Raw genomic sequence first — 17,422 nt, forward strand, 5'->3', positions numbered from 1 at the left:
ATATACGGTAGTGTTTACTAATAGATGAATAGTATATAAATTCTATTAAAATGGATTTGATCCAAAAAAATATATAAAATTTGATCATAAATAAAATCGTTTTAAATTACTTCTTCATTTAAATTATAACAATTATTTTTGGTTTTATATTTTTTTGGATCAAATCCATTTTAATAGAATTTATATACTATTCATCTATTAGTAAACACTACCGTATATTATTTTTTAAGCTATCTTATTTTTTGAAGTTTTATTCAAATCTTTGGTCGCAAGAAGAATTGCATGATAAATAAAAACATTTAATCAAAGTCAATTTTATTTTTCATATTCAAATGGACTGAGTGTTAACATTTAACATTTTTTGCTAATTGTCGTCAAAAATTAGGCGTAAAGCAAAAATTGATATTTCATATGGTTTTATGATAGATAAGCATTATATTCCCACTCATTATATTCGTAAATTTTGAGGTTTATCATTCGCTTTTAAGATCATTGAATTTGATTTTTATATAAAATAGTTATATATTAGAAAATAATATGAGTTTATGTGATATAAAAAAAAAAAAAAAAAAAAAAAAAAAAAAAAAAAAGGTAGTGGGGCTTCCAGGCACTTCGTGCCCTCTAGCCCCCCGTCACTTTTCTGTCACTTTTCAGGAAAAAAACATTTTTATTAAATATAAAATGAATTTCACAAAACCACCGTTACCCTTCTTTGGAAATAAGAGTAGATGTAAAGATATTCTATTGAGAGAACTTAAGAAACTACCGAATGGTCTAACATTTGTAGATTTGTTCGGTGGAAGTTTCTATATATCCCATTTGTGCCATACTGTATTTCCTGACTCAAAGATTATATGCAATGACTTCGACAACTATATGAACCGTCTCAAACATATACCAGACACAAATAAAATATTGAGTGAGTTGAAAGAAAAGATACCTATAGGTAAGATGGAACGTATACCATTAGATAAGAAAAATACTGTCAGAGAGGTTTTGAAAAAAGCAGAATATATAGACTGGGATAGTATATCTGCTAGACTATTATATAGTGGTGCTATAAGAGTTCATGACATTGAAACACTTATGTCAAAAGTTTTATATCTTAACTATACAAATGTTTTCAAAGAGGACATAGAAAAATATATTGAGGGTATAGAGTTTGTGAGATGTCATTGGACAGAGTTGTATGAAAATATAAAGACAAGGAAAATGTTTTCTTTATAGTGGACCCGCCGTTCTATAACACATGGGATTTTCAATACCAAGTAGACTGGACTTTGAGAGACTCTTTAGAAACTTTAGACGTTTTACATAACCATCCATGCTTTTACTTTACATCCGATAAAAGTGGTTTGGAAAGTGTCATGAGATGGTTAGAGGACATACATGACTATGAGTTTAGATACGATAAGATAGAATATGAGAGAGGTCCTATAAACTGGAGAAAGTGTCACAACAAAGAAATTTTATTGGTAAGTAAATGTGGTTTGAAATAGGACTACTTGTTTTAGGTTTTTTCCATTGTGTCATTTACTTATTTGACGTGGCAGAAAGATATAGAGAATATGAAGATGAACCAATGCCTGCAAATGTCCAGTATATGTACTCGTAAGAGATATTTTTATCTAATATTAAATGGACGCACAGAACTTAGCGAATGCACAGCAACCTGGACAACCAAACCCAGAGAATATTCCAAATGAAGTTAGAATACAAACTGCAATGGCAAACTATGGTCAAGTGCCAACAGATGTACAAATGCAAACTGCCATGTCAAATGACGCTGCGTTAGGCTTACCACCATGGTATGCAAATATGAGATGGAAAGAGTTTTATACAAACCCTGAAGTGGGATATAAACAACTCTATGCAGATGACGCGAACACAGGAGTTGACCCAGAGTATGTTTTCTACCAGAGGAGAAATAGAATGTATGAGCTCCAGTTAAAGAATGCTATGGAACTCAGAAGGAAACGTAAGAGACTAGGTGGACATTAGATTTTTACATATAGTAAAATGGGTTTCTTCAGTAGTATTGGAAACTTCTTCAGAAGAGTTGGAAGAGGTATATGGAATGGAATAAAAACCGTAGGAAAGGAATTTGGAACGGTGTAAAAATATAAAGAGTAGGTCAGTTTGTTGGTATTATACCTAAAGACCTGAACCAGAAGAGCAAGCTCCTGTTATACAACAGCCTGAACCTGCACCACAGTCTAGTTGGCAACCAAATCCAACCCCTCAACCGTATTAAAAAAATCATATTTTTACCGTTCGATAGTAGTTGTATATGAAACTAAGTTTCTAAGTAAAACGCGTGGTATAATGGAATTATTCTCTTTCTTCCATCTGTAGTTAAACCATACTTGAAAGTCTGAAAATACTTCCACTCGGTGGTTCATATAGCTTTGTAGGTTTTTCGTAAAGTCATTTGCCAAGCATAAAAAAGAGTTTTGTGCACCAGAAAATGAAGCATGAACTATAATAGCATCTGAGTCGAAAACATTTTCATATGTTCCATTAGGGTTTTCGACTTCATAAAAGTTCGGGTGTACTGGATATGCTGCAGGCTGATTTAACATCCTCAAAAATCTATACATGCCAAGTTGTTATATTTTGTAGAAATATAAACGTCTTCTCCAAGGTCTTCTATTCTATTGATTTTTAACAGTTGCATTTTTCCTGTCATATATAATTCGAGATGGTACTCTCCTTCGTCAATGTTGTACTGTTTTTGCATATTCGAGATAGATATCGTTTATTTTTTCTTGAAAAGCTTGAAGAGTTGTTTCTAAGTTTACAAGCAAACTAACTTGTAAAAGTTTTCCCTGTTCAAATTTCTCATACGTATGTTTTTCTTTGTTATAGTATCGATTCAAAAGCGACCGTAAATGGGAAACCATGTATGGCTTCTGAAATGAACTTCATTCTACGAAAGCCAATAGCTTTTGTGACGGATGGGTCTCTTAAACCATCTTAGTGGGTAGTCAAAACGATAGCCTTCATGCTTTACGGTCTCTGTCTCAAACTTTTGACCTACGTTAGTAAAAAGTTCATCTAATGGTTTAGTTGTAGCAACTCTTGAATTTTCTTTTTCTATTGAAAGCATATTTTTCTAGAATAAAAATGTCGAAAGAAACAGCGTCTATGAGAGAAATACAACACAACCGACAACTCATTTTGCAAGCTCTAAATAAGAACACAAAACTTTTCAAACTATTCTAAGATATCTGAGTCATTGAAAGAAGGAAACTTAAAACTGACATTAAACCCATTGACAGACGAGTTTCTATTTCAAGACAGTAAGAACCATACTGTTTGTATAAATCCAACAAAGGAACTTTAAAACGAGAAGCCTATAAAAGAACTTCTTTTGAAAGCAGATGTTGACAACAAAGCTGACAAAGAGTATGTCATTGAAAAAGTTCAAGAAGAACATGACAGAGCAGATGCAACATATGCAACGAAAAGAGGATGTTGAAAAGAAGCTGACAAAGAGTATGTTGACGATGAGTTAGCATATCTGGCTAGTTAGTGAAGAAGGCAAATAAGGAATATGTGGATGAAAAGACAATGAAATTATAAAAAGGGTTGAAATGGTACCATGAACGGACATCGAAGATTTTAAAAGGTAAAGCCAATACAGGGTGGGTTTCAGGATGTTTAGACCTTAAAGCCGACAAAGAAACTGTAGATATGTTGACACAAACGGTTTCAAGTCATACCAGAGGTTTAATGGAAGATGGACAACAGTTGAAAGAGCTTGAGAAAGGTGTTACAGAGTTAAGGAATACAAAAGCAGACTCGACATGGATAAAAGGATATGTAGATGCAACAAAAGAACGTATTTTCGCATGGACAGAAGGAACATACCCACAAAAATATCATAGACATAGCATCTCTGACGTAAATGAACTTGAAGAAAAGTTATATAAGAAAGCAGACAAAACAGAGCTTCAAACATTAAAGACAGAAATACTTCAAACACTATATCCTATAGGTTCTATTTACACGTCAATGAACTCTACCAGACCAGAAGTAGTACTTGGTCTCGGAACTTGGACTCAAATAGTCGACAGGTTTTTGTATTGTGCAAACTCTTCAAAGGAAACAGGTGGAAGTAAAACGATTTCAGGTGAAAACCTACCTGCACACAGTCACTACATAAATTTAACTACAGCTGAAGCAGGTTGGCATAAGCATAGATATTGGGATTGGACAGGAATGAAAAAAGGTAAAGGATATGATGTTAAAGACGACGTTCAGTTTGCTATAAATTGTTTCTGGGGTGACACTCAGGGAGATGGAAACCATACACATCGCGTTTCGGGATATACGCAAACAACTGGACAAAGTAAAGACTACATGCCACCTTACATGACAGTTTACGCATGGTATAGAATTGCTTAGTCGTCATTTTCAACTTTTTAGCATATTCGTCAGGAGTTGTCTTATATTTGTTAGGAACTGTCTTTGAAAGTATACACTTGAACTTTGACAAGTTTGAAACGAGGTCTGACAATAGTAGTTTTATCTTCTGCTTGCAGTCTGTACATTTTGCCATGTTTGCCTAAACTTCATAATATTCTCTTGTATACTTTCTTCTATTTTTACGAACACGAATGTGAGTACCTGTCGGGTTCCCATTGTTGTCATAGTCAATAGTATTTTTCATATGGGTCGCGTTTAGGTATTTCTATTTTTACTTTGTCACCTTTCTTAAGTTTGAAGCCCGGCATTCTTTCTTGTTTGTCTCTTTTGACTAAATTATTAAATATATAGTCTTCTCTAAGTCAGGGTTGTTTTTCATTTCTTCGGGGGAGTGGTTTCCCAAACCTTTTTGTTTACGGTTGTTGTAAATATTTAAAACTTGTCTCATCTTTGCCATGGAGAAGTGTCTATATTTGTCGTCATATGACATTTCATTTGCTTCACCACCTTGTGGTTGGTTTAAGTCTCTTAACATTTTTATTACAACCGTCAATGACACCAAGAGCAGAATGGTTTTGGTCGACAATGAAATATTGGTTTACATTTTTTGAACGCAGATAGTTTTTAATATCGTCTGATTTGAAGAACAGAACGTTCACAGTCAGATGTCAGTTTTGTTTGATGGTAATTTGTCAACGAAGATTGTCAAAGCAGTTTTCACATCTAAAATATTTTTGGACTGTAATGGTATGGCTTCACAGTATCTTGTGTTTTGACCGACAAATATTAGCCAGTATGGTGGTCCATCTTCTCTATACCTCGGAATGTTTTCCAAGATATCCATAAACCAAGCATTTGGTGTTGAACTAAAGATTTTACCATGAGTGCTTTCTTTGTTGCCTTAGAAACATAGGGGTCCTTGTTTGGATTCGTCATTTTTTTACCCTATAAGAAATGGGTTTATTTGGCGCATTAGCAGGAGTTGCATCCAGATTTTTACCCGCAGTGGGAACAATAGCCAGAGGTGCGTTTGGAATTGGAAGGAAGATTTTTGAGTACATTAGGTATACTTAAAGAGAAAGCACAACCTATTATACAAACTGTACAGAAAGGTTGGGATGTAGCACGAGATGCAGCAAATCTTATTCAAATCCTGAAACAAGAGGAAAAGTTCAAGGATGGATGGACAATGTAGGAAGACAAGCAGGAAACTATTATAACAAAGCAAATGACTACTATAACCAAGCAGGACACTATAGGACCAAGGTGAAAGATTCTTTAACAGAGGATATAACCATGCACAACAGTGGGTAAACAACAACCAACCGCAACCCCTCAAACGTGGGAATGTAAATTTTTTTACTGAGATGAATGAACAATACAGCATTGAGACAAATGGGTTCAAGATGGATTTGTCGACTTCCAGCAGTTACACAACCACGTGTTTGTCAAGTTCTTCCTATACCTCAGGAAGTTTTAGACGACTTAAAAACCTAAACAACCAGTTGAAAACAAACCAAACTAAAATTTTTTACTGAGATGAAATGACCGAAGAAGTTGAAACGGTAGATTTGACACCACAAACAAAAAGTTCAGAACCATTGTCAAAACCTGTCAAAGAACTTACAGATGAAGAGAAAAATTCAATAATAGAAAGTGCCAGGTCTGGAAATACAAACCCTAACTACAAAGTCACTTTTCATAGAAATGGAACGGCTAGTATCTCAAAAAAGAAACAGACTCTCACAAATAAAATATTGAAGTCTGAAGGAGTTTATGAGACAGCAGATGGAAAAGTTTACTTCACCGACCAACAGTTCATTATAGAACATCTCATTGACTTAGAGTCGAAATATTCTAAACTTTACAACAAACACAAAAAGTTGAAAGGAAAACAAAAACAAATGGCATATGATATTTACGAAGATGTTGACGACACAACTAAACCTGCAAGTGAGGTAAAGTCAGATGAACCGAAAAGTGACGAAAAACCGATAGAAGAAGAGAAACCAAAAACTGAAGATAAACCAAAACCAAAGTTTAGTTTCCAAACTAAACCAAGTCAACCTTCATTAGCTGGTATGGGTTGGCGTCAAAGACTTCTGGTAGCAGGAGGTTATGTTAAGTAAAGAAAAAAAATATTTTTTTATTTTTATAAAAATGCCCCCGTATAGAATGGATAGAAAATCTGCTAGAATAAAAGCAGAGTTAGAAAGATATGGTTGGAGAGTTTCGAAGAAGTTTAAATATAGGAAGGGAAGACCCATAAAAGTCTATGACAAATTGGCTGGTCTGACCTATGAAATGGACCTAGAAACAGCGCGCGCCAACTATCCAAACAGACTGGAGAGGTTAGAAGAAGAACGTCTTATGGACATGCCTTTCAATGTTACTGAGCCTCAAGTTGAAGGACACGACGGCTTTGCCAGATTCTACTGGAAACATGACGAACAATTGCATCCTTTGAGAAGGAAAAAAGGAAAAGGTGAAGACGCACATGCTCCCATGGAAAGAAAGATATGCATATGAAAGTACCGTGAAGTTAGAAGTCAAATTACATCTGGTCGAACCTTTACAGTAAACTTTGACGAAGGAAAGAACAAAGAAGGCTTCATGGGTGTACTTGCTGCCATACAAGACGGAAATAAGAAAGGATACAATCTCAGACTAACCATAACAGATTTGGACGGTCACATTTACTATGCACATGGCAATGTCACAACAGCTGCAATGCTTCTTGACGCTTTCAAGACTACAAAGAGAGAACAAATGGTTGACTCCGACTCAGACATTTTGAATGCAATTGAAGGAATTGCAAGTGTAAAATTTGAATGGTACCAACCTAACCCTCAAGCAGTCAGACAACATGCTGGATACTTCCCGTTCATAAATAAGTCTGACATTGACTTGACAAGGTATGGAATTTACAATTCAATTGAAACAATTGTCAATGAACCTTGCATTCTTACATGTCTCAGGAACTCTGGTCTTGTTACAGAAGAGAAGATGAAGTATCTTGAGTCATGTGTGAAGACAAGGTACATTCTCAGAGGTCAATTGGCAAAAATTGCACCGTTGGCAAATGTCAATATCCGAGTCAACATACCTACAGCTAAAGGTTCTTCACATGACGACTATGTTGTTGAGTTCAATTTACCATGGTTGAAAGATTGTAATTGTCCACAACCACTTCATGTTGAACGAAAGTCTTACAAACCCATTGTTCGGAAAGGTAAGTGTAACATTGTCAGAGCTGTTAACATTCTTTTCGAGAAAGGTTTGTTGGAACCAATTCCAGATGACAAGCTGACAGAAGTTTTGTACCAAAAGACGAAACAAACTTTTCACTGTTAGCAAGACCAAAAGTTGTTCCAGACAAAGTTCTAGTACAAAAGAAGTACACAGTTCCAAAAGGAGTTGGATTGTTCGGATACCAACCTGAACCAGAAGAACTTCCAATGAGGTTGCAAGAACTTCAAGATGCTATAAACAAACTTCCATTGAGGCATCCAATCGACGTCAAATTGTATTGGAGAGCATCTGAGTTAGGTCAGAAGGTTTTATATGAAACAGGTTGCTTCGACGATGTTTATGAGATAACAGGAGAAGTTTCTCAGAAGATAAGAGACTCGCTTGAATTTCCACGAACTGGTCCGATTGGATGCGACAAGTTCGACTCAGATGAAAAAATATACTATGTCGACCTTAACGCCGCATACATGAGGTTCGTCCAATATATCCCGACTGGAATTCCAAACGAAGATGGTGAGTTCCCAGGAAGGAACTATACAGTTGGAAAAGTCATACAACAACTGTATGATATTAGGAAAGCTTCAAACCCCAAACTTGCAATGACATTAAAATTGCTTATGAATTCGACATGGGGGTATTCCATTAAGAAACCTCAAGAGATGAAGAGTAAACATTATGAGAAGGTCGACAACTTTGTTGAAAGGTTTTCTCCTTTTGTTTTGAAGTACGAATTCACTCAAGGTCAAAGTGGCTTAGTAACCACATTAAAACCTATTGTCGAACATTGGTCCTACCCTCAGTTCGCAAAGGCAGTCCTTGACAACTACAACAAATTCTTCTCCGAAGTCAAATCCAAAGTTGTGGTTTACTATGAGAACATTGACGCACTCATGACGAACGAGGAAGGCTATAACAAACTCATTGAAATGGGTTTAGTCGGTGAAAAGATGGGCTGTTTTAAGCTAGATAAGGTATTTTCCGAAGTTCATGTTCTCTCCAAGCGTAAGTACTGGGGTGTTAAAGAAGATGGTGAAATAGTTAAACATTGCATGAAATAAAAAATTTTTATTCGAATTTGAATTTAAATGTGTAGTTCCTAACTAGCTCATTTATCTCTATAAGGTAGATTGCCTCATCTGCTGGGTCTATGTCGGTCATTGTTTCAAGACAAGTCTTTTACTTTTTCAAGACAAGTCTTTTATTGTTTCAAGACAAGTCTTTTACTTTTTCAAGACAAGTCTTTTACTTTTTCAAGACAAGTCTTTTACTTTTTCAAGAAATTTTTTGGTGTAAAGTTCTCAAATTTGAGAACAGTGGTCTTGATTGAAGACGATACCCGTACTTTTTCAAGACAAGTCTTTTACTTTTTCAAGACAAGTCTTTTACTTTTTCAAGACAAGTCTTTTACTTTTTCAAGACAAGTCTTTTACTTTTTCAAGACAAGTCTTTTACTTTTTCAAGACAAGTCTTTTATTGTTTCAAGACAAGTCTTTTACTTTTTCAAGACAAGTCTTTTATTGTTTCAAGACAATGTCCGACGGTTAAGCCACAAACGAATGTCCGACGTCCCACCAAAAAATATTTTTTTATTTTTATTGTAAGAACAGAAATGTCAGTCGAAGCAAAAACGTTCACGAACAAATCTAATGGCGAAACATTCACAAAAGGCACTTACAACGGTATTGAAGTCTTACGTAGAGACAAGGATGGTTATATAAATGCAACAAAGATGTGTCAGCAGTTTAGGAAAGACTTTAGAAGGTTGTTGGAAAATAAGTCCTGGGAAGAGTATTTTAAGGCATTTTGTGAAGAATATACCAACCCGCGGAAAACGGCGGGTTGCTTTTTATACAAAGTTCATGCAGGAATTCCGGATGAAATCAAACAGGTTAGAGGAATGTATGTAGACCCAAGACTCGTAAACTATATTGCAATGTGGGCTTCTCCAAAATATTGTATAGCAGTTGGAAAAATTATGGACTCCATAGACAAGAAAGTTCATGAGAAGTTAGATGAAGAAGAACTTGAAGATACAGTAGAAAATGCAAAACCTTTGTTTGAAGAAGAAGTTAGAAAAATGCATGAAAAACAAATAGAACATGAACGTGAGATATGTTCTGGTTATAGAGATTCTCCATACGAACTAGACCAATGGGAACAAGAAGATTTAAAGAGAGAATTTAGAGAATATGAACTCGCTAAGATAACATTAGAAGCTGCAGAAAAGAAGTTAAAAGTTTGGGGTCGTTTTGTACAAAAATATTGTGAGTAAATGAACCATTTTTTTTTCGACAAAAATATATTTTAGGGTAGAAGGTTAGATCTAACCTGTCTTCTACCCTCTTTTCTACCCTCTTGAATTTTCATGACTTCTTCGTAAATGTTTTGTCAAGACTTCTTCATAAATGTTTTGTCAAGACTTCTTCATCGGAATGAGCGTAAATGACCCAAAAATATATTTTAGGGTAGAATGTTAGATCTAACATGTTTTCTAACACGTTTTCTACCCTCTTGAATTTTCATGAATTTCATCGTAAATGTTTTGTCATGATTTCATCGTAAATGTTTTGTCAAGACTTCTTCGTACATGTTTTCTAACCTCATGAATTTTCCCGAAATAAAAAATAAAGTTGGTTTTTTTAAAAAAATATTTTTTATTTTTATTGTAAGAACATGTTAGCAACAACAGCACCAAACTCGTTAGTCATGAACCCAACTTCAATGTTAGTAGAGATGAAAAGCTTCATTCCTTCTTCATATACTTTCGAAACAAAAATCCAGAAGATAAAGCAAGAACTTTTAACAAGTAATTTAGACTGTAGTGCGAAAGATGAAAAACATGAACAGTATCTTATGAAATGCAGGATATTATTGACATCTACCTAAACTTCCTGAATCCAACAACAAAAGCTTACTATTCCAGAATTCGATGAAATAGAAGTCAAAGCAACTGACTCAGTAGAAATAAAGAAGTTCATACGAAAGGTTAACTATGATTTCTTGGATTTCATTGCAACCACAAAGTCATGGACAAAGATTGCGATATGGTATATAAGAACATCTCTGACATATACAAATCTGGGAGTTTAAGACCTACGACAACTTTGTTTCGTTAGTTGCTGAATGTGTATGGCAGATAAGAGATAAAGATAAAAAGGTAAAGTATGGAATGAACAGATAAAACCCGCAACTTTTGAGTTAAAGAGAGCAATTGACGCCTTAGTCATACTAGCAGGTAAGGTTTCAGAATATAACGCAAAATGAACCCACAATGTTCTAAATGTAAAGCAGCAATGAGGAAATATAACTACTCCGTCAAAGAGATAGAACGTATGAGAAACGACTATGCTGACTTAAGAAAGAAGTAGAGAAACCAGCAGAAGATAAAATGGACATGTTGACATTTCTGAACAAAAAACTATCCAACAGCTGACGATTTCCTTCTTTCAATGTCAAGAAGAAATATAAAGAAACTTCGGCATTGTGAAAACATTCGATGTACTGACAGAAGAATAGAAGCTACAAAACTGTTTAGAATTTCACGAATTCACAATGTTTACCATGTTAAAAACGCTTATAAAATAACTGGGTAGAAAAGAGGTTAGAAAACAGTTAGATATACCCTTCTACCCTAAAATATATTTTTGCTGAAAAAAATGACCAAATTTCATGAAATTTCTCTAGACCGACTTTTACAGGGGTAGCCAAACTCATGAAAATCGTAAAAAATAGAGAGTATTTTGACAACTTCAAACAAGTAGGGTAGATGCACTCTTTATTTTTCAAGCTTGACTTTTTACAATTTGAACTTTGTTCGCGTAGATGTGAATTCTGAAAGAAGTATGAGGGTCTTGTATGACTTTTGTACTTCTCCCATAGTTCATGTCTGTCAAACTTACCTGCCATGGACTCTTTCATAAGTTCCATGAAATCGTCTTCGGACAATCCAGGGAAAAGTATGATATCAGTAAGTATTCTTTTAACATCCTTACTTAAACTCTTTGCTGTCTGTACACAAATGACAACTGAGATGTTAAAGTGTCTGAGCTTCTTAAGAATTCGACACATATCTTGTTCTCTATTCTTTAACAAAGGATGAGAAGCAAAGTCATCTAAGATAAGAAGAACTCTATGAGGGTAAGTCTTCCAATCGTAAGATTGCAATTTCTTCGAAATGTATTCTATCTCTTTCTGTTTGTTTCTGAAGTGTTTCTTCTCTAATATTCTCTGCATTTCCTCATTTGGGTCTTTAAACTTAGAATTTATATACTCATTTATAGCATTATACTTCAAAACTCTTCTTTGGTACTTCTTTATCCAATCTAACAACTCAGTATCCTTTATACATACTAACTTAGACTTTTTATAATATCTTTGAACGAATTGACGGTTTGGTCAAATTGACCAGAAGTACTACAAATAACAACTAACTCATAGAATGGGTTCTTCTCATCTAGTTCTTGTTGTTGTGCAGCCATTTTAAGATAAGTGAAAGTCTTACCCGACCCAGGTGGTGCGATTAGACCTGTTATACCATTCTGAGCAAATAAGAACTTGTCATGTATGGGTTTTATCTGAGCATTTTCTAACTTCCTCTTGTTCTTGTTTAAAACATTCTCAAATTTCTTGTCAATGTCAGCAAACTTTTTTTCTAACATATTTTTAGAAAAATTAAAATTTTTATCTTTTTGAAAATGTCTAGCGATTTCGCTATCTATATTCGAGACAAACTTTTCGACAGCAAAACTTCTGTCGACCATAAAATCTTACATAGTGTAAACAAGAAAGGTGAATTTGTTCTAAAGTTCTGTTTCTGGGAATATGACAAGAACCATAAAACATTAGCAGAGAAGTCTTAAAATTTGTCAATGACAGACTTGTTGACAGAGATGACGCCGATTGGAAGATGAAGTCCAACAAAAGTTCTTAGAATGCAAAGAAGACACATGCGCTGTTCTTGAAGATGAAATAGAAAACAGAATAGAGAGCTATTAAAGGACAAAGAACTTTTACATAAATATGGTTCTGAGAATTTGACATAACTCCACCAGAGAGAAGAAGAAGAAGAGAGAAAGAAAGAAAAGAAAGTAGAAGAAGAGAAGAAAGAACCTGAAACCAGAGAAAAAGAAATTTGACATGTAAAAATAAAATTTTATTTTTAGAACATTTCTGGGTCAATGTCAATGTTCTCTTCCTCTTTAGGAGCAAACACTGGCTTAGACTCTAAAATCTTTTTACCCAATTTACCTTGAACTTCAACTATCTTAGACTCATAATATTCATAGTCGTCTGCTTTCTTTGGTTCATAAGGTATAACAAGTTTGTATGCTTTGCCTTCTTTAAGGTTTGAGAACCTTCTGTCAAAATTTTCTTTGACTGCTAACAAACCTTCTATGTCTAAGTCTTCAAATTTCGCACCATTTTTAGTCACAATAGCAAACTTAACTGGTTCGATGTTCCAAACTTTGTCAAATGTAGACTTTTCAAAATGGTAGAAGTAAACATTCAAATATGTGAATGGGTCTAGTTCTTCTTTAAGTCCTGACATGTACTTGTTTACTGAAATATATTTCGTCATCTTTTCTATCGGATAAAAAAATATTTTTTTTAAATTTACTCAGAAAAATTTTTCTTTGTATATACGCCGTTCTGAACATCTAAAAGATTTTTGACATTTGCCAAGAATGTTCGTTTAGACGCTGCCATATAACCATATTCTTGACAATATTGTTTATACGAATCGTACAATGACCTTTCATCTAAACACTCAAAGTTAGTTCATCTATAAACAGTTCATATACACTCTTGTTTGCTTCTAACAATGTTTGTCTTTCTTCGGTATGTGGAATTTGTCTTGGATTGAACTTAGAAATATCTAATGTCATGAAATATGAGAACAAGTGGTTGTAAAAGTTAGTGTCAAAGTTTCTGCTAAGTCGTCAAAATATTCTGTATCTTGCATATGAGAATCTGACGTTCTGACAACTACATATCTTCTGTCAGAACTTTCTAACTTCATCGGAACAACATTGTTTGAAACCATAATGAAGTTTGCAACATTTTCACAAACTCTTTGGTCTTTATATTTTCTTTCAACAACTCCAACTTTGTCTGTTATAAGACTCTTCAAAGCATCTGAGTTTAAAACTTTTGTTGTATCTATACTTTGAAGTTCATTACATACTATAAGTTTCATATTCTCTATTGAAGAGTTAAATTTACCGCAGATGTTTTCTAAGTTTGTCATATTCGGTTCGAATAGCCCTCTAACAGTTTGCATAAGATATCTGTAAAGAAAGTGTTCTTACCAGTTCCTTGTTTTCCAATTATAATGAGAGCAGTTTCATTTTTAGCACTTGGATGTTGTAAGATGTTTGCAAACCAACATAAGATATACTCATAGACTCTTTCGTTTCCATTGCATATAATTTCTTTGACATGGTCTAACCAAGCTTCTATAACATTTTCTTTCCATTCTACTTGTTCGTATTTATATCCAGTGAAGATAGAATAGAAGTTTGGAGAAGGTGTATAGAACTTTATACCACGAACTGAAAAATCTTCTAACTTTGACAATAAGATATCCCAAGCATCTAACATCTTCATCCAACTTGTACGACTTTTATTTTCTTAAGTTTCTGTCTACATTCTTGTTCTGAACTATTGTTGCTCTTGGTTTGTTAAAGACAACATCCCATTCTTTCATGACATAACATTCTGGGGCAGAGTCGACATAAATGACTAAACGTTTCAAATTCTCGACTGCTTTGTTATAGTCTCTAAATGGACACATATTTCTGAATGCTTGGAAGTCATAAAAATCTGAAACATCTATTCTGTACATTTTTATAAAAATAAAAAAAATATTTTTTTTATTCTTGACTTTGTTGTTCCATTTGTTGCATTTGTTGTTCTTGAGCTATTTGTTGTTGAAGTTGTTCTTGTAATACAATACTTTCACCAGTTGCATCTTCCAATTCGAAACTTTCTGCCGTCATTGACAAATACATAGGACATAAAAGTTTTACAGGAACAAAGTTTGCGTCAACTAAGGTTAAGTTTATTTGCAAAGTGTTTGAGTTACTAAGCTGAAAACTGCATTCGAATGAACAATAGGCAAACCAGCAGAGAAAGTGTTGTTTATACGCATGAGTATCTTTTGGTCATAGTAGTTTCTGTCGACATTCGAATAGCACTTTGAACCTAAGTTTGAAACAATATATAAAATAGGTGTGCTTAAAGTCAATGGAATAGACACCTTGTATGACACCTTTTCCTGTTATAGGAAACTGTTGGTAGTAAAAACCAGATATAAGTTTTGTATTATAGCTCATATCGTTTATAGTAAACTCAGTCGGACATCCAAACATAATGAAACCTGCTCTAGTTGCAGCACATGTTACATCCGTCCTTAAAGTATTAAATAAGTCAACAAAACCTGTTGGTGGTATATCTGAGTAAGTATCTTCAAAGAAGTATTTTTTACCATTCACAACAACAAAGTCTTCTGGTGTCAAAAGAGCAAAACAGGCTTTAGTCGTCATTGTGTTTAAGGTTAGTTTACAATATCGTCCTTGAGGACTTTGTAAGTTTGTTGTTATAGAATTATATGACTCAGGGTTTTTAGTCGTAATAGTATAAACCACTATGTCTTCTGCCATTTACTTAGCAATAAATTTTAATGAAATGTTGTGGTCGTCAAATATTTTTATGACGTCTGGGAAACTATATTTTAAGTTCAACGTTTCACCTCCTTTCATAACGTATATCTTGTCAATGACATTATATGAAACACCACAGCAAGCAATGTCGGGTTCTATTTCTTTGATGTTTATATCGTCTGCCTCTGTCAAAAGTTTCAATAGTTCTTTCAAAACTTCATGAGGTGCAATGACATATGAGTTCACTTTTACAGGGTTGTGTTCGACCAAGTTTAACATTATACCTAAAGCTTGACAAATCTTCTCCTGAGTTTGAAGTTTGTCTTTAAGTTGTTGGTAGTCGTTTCGAATATCTGCAACAGAACTTAAGTCTCTGCTAACTTCAGGATATGTTGGTTGTTCTTTTACAGGAACTATTGTTATACCATCTTCGTCTTCGTATGGTTTCCCCACTTCAACATCTCTTTCTTTGACATTGACAACAACACTTTGACTGTTTGTTTGAGTTGGTGAATTTAACTTCACATCTGCCACCGCCATTAAACCTTTTGAAACACTTACGCTTCTATTTTTCGGAAATGACATTTTACTTAGAATAAAAAGATGGACGTATTTGAGTATCTCTTCGAATTGAAGCAGAACAAAGTTTACACACACAAACAATACAATACATTGACAGAATAGTTCTTTATACAAACAATGGAAAATGTTATAGAATAGCAGTCTTTGCTGAACCAAAATATTTTCATAAAGCAAAGAAAGTTGGTATAACGAAATGGTGAAAGTTCTTGAAGCAGACAAAAATATAACAACAAAACTACAGATATTTCTAAAGGTAAGTTTATTACAATTTATGTCAAAACTGGCGTACTGTCAATATTTGACGGAGAGAAGTCAGTTCAAGAACAACTTACTGACCTGCTGCCAAAATCTGCTCGATGGAAGCTGTCGTTATGCCAATCTGAGGAGCCCCAGCAGGTTTCATCGAACGAATCTTCAAAAGAGCATCTTCCGTGAAAAGTGCTATTGGTTTTGTAAACTTCTTTGCTTCAGTTCATCTGGACCGTCTCTGTCACCAGTATATTGTATTTGTACAGTACCAACAGTTGAAATACCACCCATAAAGTCTTCTGAGTCAGCAAATGGAATGCCAAGCCAAAAGTTTGAACGGTCTCCATTTGTATATTGAGTTTTTTGACTCCTGTATGAGTCCATACTTTCACATATGGCATAATAGAACTTTGCATTTCAGGGTTAATGGTTGTTGTGAAGTTGTTGTTAAAGTTCATAGCATCTAATGTCAAGTTGTATGACCTCATATCCTCAACTGTAGAATATTCTTCTCTTGGATAATATTTGCCATCTATGTTTATATGATATTTAATACCAGGGTTGTAGAAACAAGAATAGTCATTTATAGTTCGTCTGAACAGTACAAACATAGTATCTGCATGTTTCATTGCAGTTGTTAAAGCAATATCTGTTCTTGCACCTGGGTCAGCACTTTGGTTTCCAACTTCACCTGCAAAGTCTTTGACAGATATTTGGTGTATAGGGAACATAAGTGGAACTGCAATATATTTGGCAGCTAAAGCATTTGAAATATCTGGGTCCAACATATAGACTGCAAGTCTGCTTTCTATTCTCTTGCATTCAAATTTTCGCATGTGAACTTAACTGGGTCCCAAGCAGTTCCAGCAGCATTGAAATAATAGTTTACTTCAGTGTTGAGGTTTGAGAAACCAAAGTCTAAGTCAACTTTGTCTTTGCAAAAGTCGGCGAATGACGTTTATTTGTTCCCATTACGTCTGTAAGAGTGAATGGGTCTTGTGTTGGTGCAATGACTAAGTTATTTTTGCTTGGAGTAAGTTCGATAGAAATTTTTCCTGCCCAGTTTGGCAAGTATCTTAAAAACCTGAAGATGAGGAAAGATGACAAAGGAACTCTAAGTTTCATTTTACTTTGGTTACTGCTCCATCTGAACCAGAAAGGTTAACATAAACTCCTGGAACGTTAGGGTCAAGTCTTCTTATTTTCTCAATAGTTGCATACTGGTCTGTTTGTTCTCTAGCTTGTGG

The 17,422-nt window shown here is 34.4% G+C and overlaps 6 protein-coding genes and 3 pseudogenes across 9 annotated transcripts, besides 1 other annotated feature; 6 read left to right on the top strand and 3 right to left on the bottom strand.

Moving 5' to 3' along the window:
- Window positions 1–1,725: 1,725 nt before the first annotated feature.
- On the top strand, window positions 1,726–2,001 carry TVAGG3_0719930 (uncharacterized protein; the record flags this gene model as incomplete). Its single annotated transcript, XM_051244072.1, has 1 exon — window positions 1,726–2,001. One exon carries the CDS (start codon window positions 1,726–1,728, stop codon window positions 1,999–2,001), a length of 276 nt encoding a protein of 91 aa, XP_051090659.1.
- A 1,243-nt stretch (window positions 2,002–3,244) lies between these two features.
- Window positions 3,245–17,422: part of a mobile genetic element that runs on past the window's edge.
- TVAGG3_0719950 (phage tail repeat-like family) lies at window positions 3,736–4,410 on the top strand (the record flags this gene model as incomplete). Its single annotated transcript, XM_051244073.1, has 1 exon — window positions 3,736–4,410. The coding sequence occupies one exon, from the start codon at window positions 3,736–3,738 to the stop codon at window positions 4,408–4,410; it is 675 nt and encodes a 224-aa protein (XP_051090660.1).
- Window positions 5,976–6,560, top strand: TVAGG3_0719960 (phage tail repeat-like family; the record flags this gene model as incomplete). Its single annotated transcript, XM_051244074.1, has 1 exon — window positions 5,976–6,560. One exon carries the CDS (start codon window positions 5,976–5,978, stop codon window positions 6,558–6,560), a length of 585 nt encoding a protein of 194 aa, XP_051090661.1.
- Window positions 6,607–7,203, top strand: TVAGG3_0719970 (annotated as a pseudogene). The gene has a single exon. A coding segment is annotated over exon 1 (597 nt).
- Window positions 8,004–8,741, top strand: TVAGG3_0719980 (DNA/RNA polymerases family; the record flags this gene model as incomplete). The annotated part of the gene is made up of 1 exon (XM_051244075.1): window positions 8,004–8,741. A coding segment is annotated over one exon (738 nt), but the record flags the coding sequence as incomplete, so codon positions are not given.
- On the top strand, window positions 9,293–9,955 carry TVAGG3_0719990 (uncharacterized protein; the record flags this gene model as incomplete). The annotated part of the gene is made up of 1 exon (XM_051244076.1): window positions 9,293–9,955. The coding sequence occupies one exon, from the start codon at window positions 9,293–9,295 to the stop codon at window positions 9,953–9,955; it is 663 nt and encodes a 220-aa protein (XP_051090663.1).
- On the bottom strand, window positions 11,459–12,341 carry TVAGG3_0720000 (annotated as a pseudogene). The gene has a single exon. A coding segment is annotated over exon 1 (883 nt).
- Window positions 12,842–13,231, bottom strand: TVAGG3_0720010 (protein of unknown function, DUF4108 family; the record flags this gene model as incomplete). Its single annotated transcript, XM_051244077.1, has 1 exon — window positions 12,842–13,231. The coding sequence occupies one exon, from the start codon at window positions 13,229–13,231 to the stop codon at window positions 12,842–12,844; it is 390 nt and encodes a 129-aa protein (XP_051090664.1).
- TVAGG3_0720020 lies at window positions 13,297–14,527 on the bottom strand (annotated as a pseudogene). The gene has a single exon. A coding segment is annotated over exon 1 (1,231 nt).

The sequence above is a fragment of the Trichomonas vaginalis genome, chromosome III, assembly GCF_026262505.1.
Source record: "Trichomonas vaginalis G3 chromosome III, whole genome shotgun sequence".
In the NCBI taxonomy this organism is placed as follows: Eukaryota; Parabasalia; order Trichomonadida; family Trichomonadidae; genus Trichomonas; species Trichomonas vaginalis.